This window comes from Medicago truncatula, chromosome 3 (assembly GCF_003473485.1).
Source record: "Medicago truncatula cultivar Jemalong A17 chromosome 3, MtrunA17r5.0-ANR, whole genome shotgun sequence".
NCBI lineage: Eukaryota > Viridiplantae > Streptophyta > Magnoliopsida > Fabales > Fabaceae > Medicago > Medicago truncatula.
This window is the reverse complement of record NC_053044.1, coordinates 1,672,178-1,677,123: the sequence shown is the minus strand read 5'-3', so window position 1 is coordinate 1,677,123 and position 4,946 is coordinate 1,672,178. Positions and strand designations below refer to the sequence as shown.

General features: G+C 34.4%; 1 protein-coding gene across 1 annotated transcript; it reads left to right on the top strand.

Moving 5' to 3' along the window:
* The first annotated feature begins 1,677 nt into the window (after positions 1-1,677).
* On the top strand, positions 1,678-4,127 carry LOC11418401 (pectinesterase). The gene is made up of 3 exons (XM_003598181.4): positions 1,678-2,300; positions 2,704-3,033; positions 3,407-4,127. Exons 1-3 carry the CDS (start codon positions 1,742-1,744, stop codon positions 4,099-4,101), a joined length of 1,584 nt encoding a protein of 527 aa, XP_003598229.1. The 5' UTR covers positions 1,678-1,741; the 3' UTR covers positions 4,102-4,127.
* The last annotated feature ends 819 nt before the right edge of the window (positions 4,128-4,946 follow it).

Sequence of the window (4,946 nt, the reverse complement as noted above, 5' to 3'; positions counted from 1 at the left end):
CTGAAAATCGGTGGCCGATTTTCAGGACACAGTGGCCGATTTTGACCTGTTTTATTTGAGCTTCAGGTTCGGCAAAAATCGGTGGCCGATTTGGAGCATTCGGTGGCAGACTTTGACAGCAAAAAATAAAACAGAAACGTATTTTCGAGCCTAGATTTGTTCCAGTTTTATTGATGATTCTTTTACTATAAATATAGACATTGTATCAGTGTAAACCTTGAGATAGAGGGGGCTGAAACAAGGGTTTAGAAAGGCAACAACAAAACTAGGGTTTGTATAGAGTTTATCTCTTTGGAACAAACACTAGGGTTTGAAGGTTGATTCACCTTGGAAAACACTATTAGGATTGAGTCTCTTGGTTACGGGGAGAGATTGGGACTTTGGGTAGAATTAAGCGGGAGACTTATTCTTGTAACCCATTGATATCTCTTTTGTAAGGTTACTCATCATATAGTGAAACGGAGGGCTGCTCTCTCGCCCAGACTAGGTCGATTTGGACCGAACTAGGTCAACAAATTCTTTTGTGTTCTCTCTTCCTTTCTCTCTCGTTGTTTTTCACTTTTGACTTGTGTTTATAATTGTTCCATACACTTTGTTTTTGTTGCTTGATTATTCCTTGCTCCACACATCAAGTTTGTTATTGGTGTGGTTTTCTTATGGAATTCGCAACACATCCACTTTACAGGTACGTAAAAAAAGAAAATTAGATTATAGAGCTAAGAAATGCATTTTCCTGAGTTGTAAGCAAACTGTCAAAGCTGATATACTTCTTGATTTAAACACCAAAATCATTTTCATTTCTAGACATATAACCCATCATGAACATATCTTACCATACTGCAAGCCAAATCAACCTTACCACCAATGCATTATTGTGACAATCAAAGTGAAATTCACATTGCAGCTAACCCAGTTTTCCATGAGATAACAAAGCATTTGAAAATTGATTGCCATTTTGTTAGGGAAAATCTACAACAAAGCATATTCAAGTTGCTTCCTACCAAGTCACAATCTCAACTTGCAGATTTCCTTACTAAACCACTGCCTGCCACCTAAGAATTTAAATTCTTTTATGTCCAAGCTTAACATGTCTGACATATACCATGCTAAGCTTAAGGGAGTGTGTTGAACTTGTTATCAGTTAACTCAGTATTAGTTAACTTGAGCTGCAAGCTTCTTCTCCATTTAGCTAAACAGCCACACAATGTGTACTGTGTACAAAGTATGACATAACCAAACCACATTATGCATGCATGTGGACTAAGCACAAAACTAAAGTAAACTATGCATTCTCATCAAAATATTAATTTATTTATATATAGTCATAGCCCCAATTAATGCATTAAAAAGTAAGCCTAAGAATGTTTCTATGTGAAGCTACATCAGGACACTTGTTTTTCTTGCAATATCAAGTAATTAGGCTCCAACTTTCTGAATTATTAAGTAATACCATTTTTTCCTACTAGATAAGATTTTAATCCTATTTAATTAATTGTCACTTGCAAGTGAATTCATAGTTTGTATCTGTGTCATTCTTCATTATCACTTTCAGTTCATTCCACACGTTTCAACCTTTACACTCTACCGACAAAAATTATGTATATATATGCACATATATATAGATTAATTCTCATAAGTCAAATCCAAAAACAAGTCAACTAAAGCATCATTTATACACACATTTGTTATATGCAACATAAACTCTTTATTTCAAACTCTTCAATTATTCTACAATTGAATTATGGCAATCATTGGAAAAACATTATTTATGCTCGTTTTCGTATCTTCAATTTTCTCCATAGCCTCATCAAGAAAAGGACCTTCCTCGAGCAAAATAGATTGGTGGTGCAATTTAACACCACATCCTAAGCCATGCAAACACTACACAACACAAATGAACAATCATTTCAAAATCAAACATAGAGTTGAATTCAGGGAAATGCTTGTTCAATTAGCCTTAAAACAAGCTCTTACCATGCAAAAAGAAGCACAAGACAATTCTCAACAACAACAAAACTCATCGGTGCATAAAACGGTTCATGGTGATTGTTTGAAGCTAGTTGAAAACACAATTTTTCATCTCAACCGTACACTTGAAGGCTTAAACAATGCAAGCAAAAATTGTTCACCGAATGATGTACAAACATGGCTCACAACTTCTCTCACAAATATTGAAACATGTAAAAGTGGAGCTTTAGAACTCAATGCTCAAGATTTCAATTTCATTATGCAAACCAATGTCATTGAGATGATAAGGAACATCTTAGCCATCAATATGCATTTTCTGAAACATAACAAAGGTATTAACAATGATTTTATTTTTTTCTATTTAAAATTAAGTATTGTACTGCTAAAAAATTATTCAATAACTTTATTTAGGAAGAATTAAATGAAAGATAAATTATTGAATGTTTATTTTGTGACATACATAGAGTAATATAAATATGATAGGGTTAAAAATGGGTATATAAAAATGAATTTTAAAATAAGAAGACACAGAGCAATTATAATTTGTAGATGTTCAAGTATCTTCAATATTTTAGGTATATAATGTTTTAATTTTTTCTTAAAAAAAATGTTAAAATTTTGTAATCTCCAGATTTAAATTTAATTCATATGATAATATTGATGTCATAACACTATGGCTTATGTACTTTTATATATAGTCATACTAATCAAAATTTCTGGATCCGTCACTTGCAGAAACAGAAGAAGGGTCATTTCCAAATTGGTTTTCTGTGCATGAAAGGAAGCTTTTGCAGTCAAAGGGTCCAGTAAAGTACAATCTTGTGGTGGCAAAAGATGGTTCTGGTCAGTACAAGACTGTGCAAGCTGCTTTAAATGCTGCTGCTAAGAGAAAATATAAGACAAGGTTTGTGATACATGTTAAGAAAGGTGTTTATAGAGAGAACATTGAGGTTGCTGTTCATAATGACAATATTATGCTGGTTGGTGATGGGATGCAAAATACCATAATAACAAGTTCTAGAAGTGTTCAAGGTGGTTTTACCACTTATAGCTCTGCAACAGCAGGTGAATTATATTTCATTTCCTGTTTTATGTTCTTGTTATAAGAGAAAAACAATATTCACTGCTTGAAAAAGTCGAACTAACAACGAAAGATAGAGACTGGAAAAATAAAATCAATCTACATGTATCTTTGTGTAAATCAGTGTTGAAAAGCCCTATTTAGTTTTTTCTAGTTTTAAAGCCCTAAAATTCAATAGTAAATCAGTGTTGAAAATTAGATGTCATGGAAATGTGCTCTTTATATCATAGCTATATATGATATTCATAATTCTCTAATGGCTTTCTTGCAACTTGTCTAACACGAACACTTTAGAGTTTAGAATGTTATTTATAGTTTCTAATTTTTACATATTTCTCTTGAATCTTTTAAATTCAGGCATTGATGGACTTCATTTCATTGCACGTGACATTACCTTTCAAAATACTGCTGGTCCTCACAAAGGCCAAGCTGTGGCGCTCCGATCAGCCTCCGATCTCTCTGTCTTCTATCGGTGTGCTATATCGGGCTATCAAGACACTCTGATGGCTCATGCACAACGTCAATTCTACCGACAATGCTTCATCTATGGCACCGTAGACTTCATCTTTGGCAACGCTGCAGTAGTATTCCAAAACTGTAACATTTTCGCAAGAAAGCCTTTGGATGGCCAAGCTAACATGATCACAGCCCAAGGTCGTGGTGACCCATTCCAAAACACTGGAATTTCATTCCACAATTGTCAAATTAGGGCTGCATCAGATCTAAAGCCTGTTGTTGACAAGTACAAAACCTTCTTGGGAAGGCCTTGGCAACAATTCTCAAGAGTTATGGTGATGAAAACTTTTATGGACACTTTAGTGAGCCCCCTAGGTTGGTCTCCATGGGGTGACACAGATTTTGCTCAAGATACATTGTATTATGGAGAGTATGAAAACTATGGACCTGGTTCATCAACAACAAATAGAGTAAAATGGCCTGGTTATCATGTGATAACAAACCGAAAGGAAGCATCAAAGTTTACGGTTGCTGGACTCCTTGCTGGACCAACATGGTTGGCTACAACTACCGTGCCATTTACATCTGGTCTTTGATCATTTATGTTGTGCTATAGCTATTTCTTTACTACCTCCGTTATTGTACTTAATTCTTTGTAATTAAGTTCATTGTAATTATTGTAAGAGCATGCTCATATTCTTTTGTACACTTTGAGAGATATTATTTTTCATAGTCATATACTCATAAAAAATATTATTCATATTCATATAAACATTATCGTTGTACAATCATACATTGAGTTTGAGAGGAGCTATTAAGAATAATGATAGTTAGCGGTGTAAGTAATTAGTTCAATTATAAATAGCACCAAGTGGGGAGCAAGGTTTAGCACCCTAATAGTAGGGGAGCAAGGTTTTTCACAACATCCAGCTTAATATCACACGACATCAAAATACCTAGAAATGTGGCAAAGCCTAATATGATGACATTAAAGGGACTTAAATATTGTTCCTCAACATATCTCTCTCTGCCTGCTGCATCCTCAACATATATCTCTCTTTCCCTGCCAGCCACAACACCCTTGGATTTCATTTTCAAATCAATGGCTTTCAACTTCTCCTCCAATCTTGAACGCCAAATACATGAGAACATAATTGATTTGCTTGGATTTACGGTTGAACAGACAATGAACATTGCCAATTTCATTTCGATAGACTATCACGACAAGCGTCTTCGTTGTGGATTTGTCTACAAAATGATTACTTAACCCGTTTCTTCGATTTTTTGCATATTGGTATCTTTATAAATTGTTGCAATTATTAGCTCACAATACTCCATTCTCGGATGTTATTGAAAATCTAGCGTTTGAGATTTTACAATTGATTGGAAATCTCAAATGGTGATTTTAGGGAGCATAGTGGTATGAACTCGAACCCTTCTT

Bases quoted from the DNA above. Each gene is read 5' to 3' on its own strand.
- LOC11418401 (XM_003598181.4), top strand. From the start codon at position 1,742: ATGGCAATCATTGGAAAAACATTATTTATGCTCGTTTTCGTATCTTCA. The intron at 2,301-2,703 runs GTATTAACAATG...CGTCACTTGCAG, and splicing joins TTTTCTGAAACATAACAAAG to AAACAGAAGAAGGGTCATTT. The intron at 3,034-3,406 runs GTGAATTATATT...TTTTAAATTCAG, and splicing joins TTATAGCTCTGCAACAGCAG to GCATTGATGGACTTCATTTC.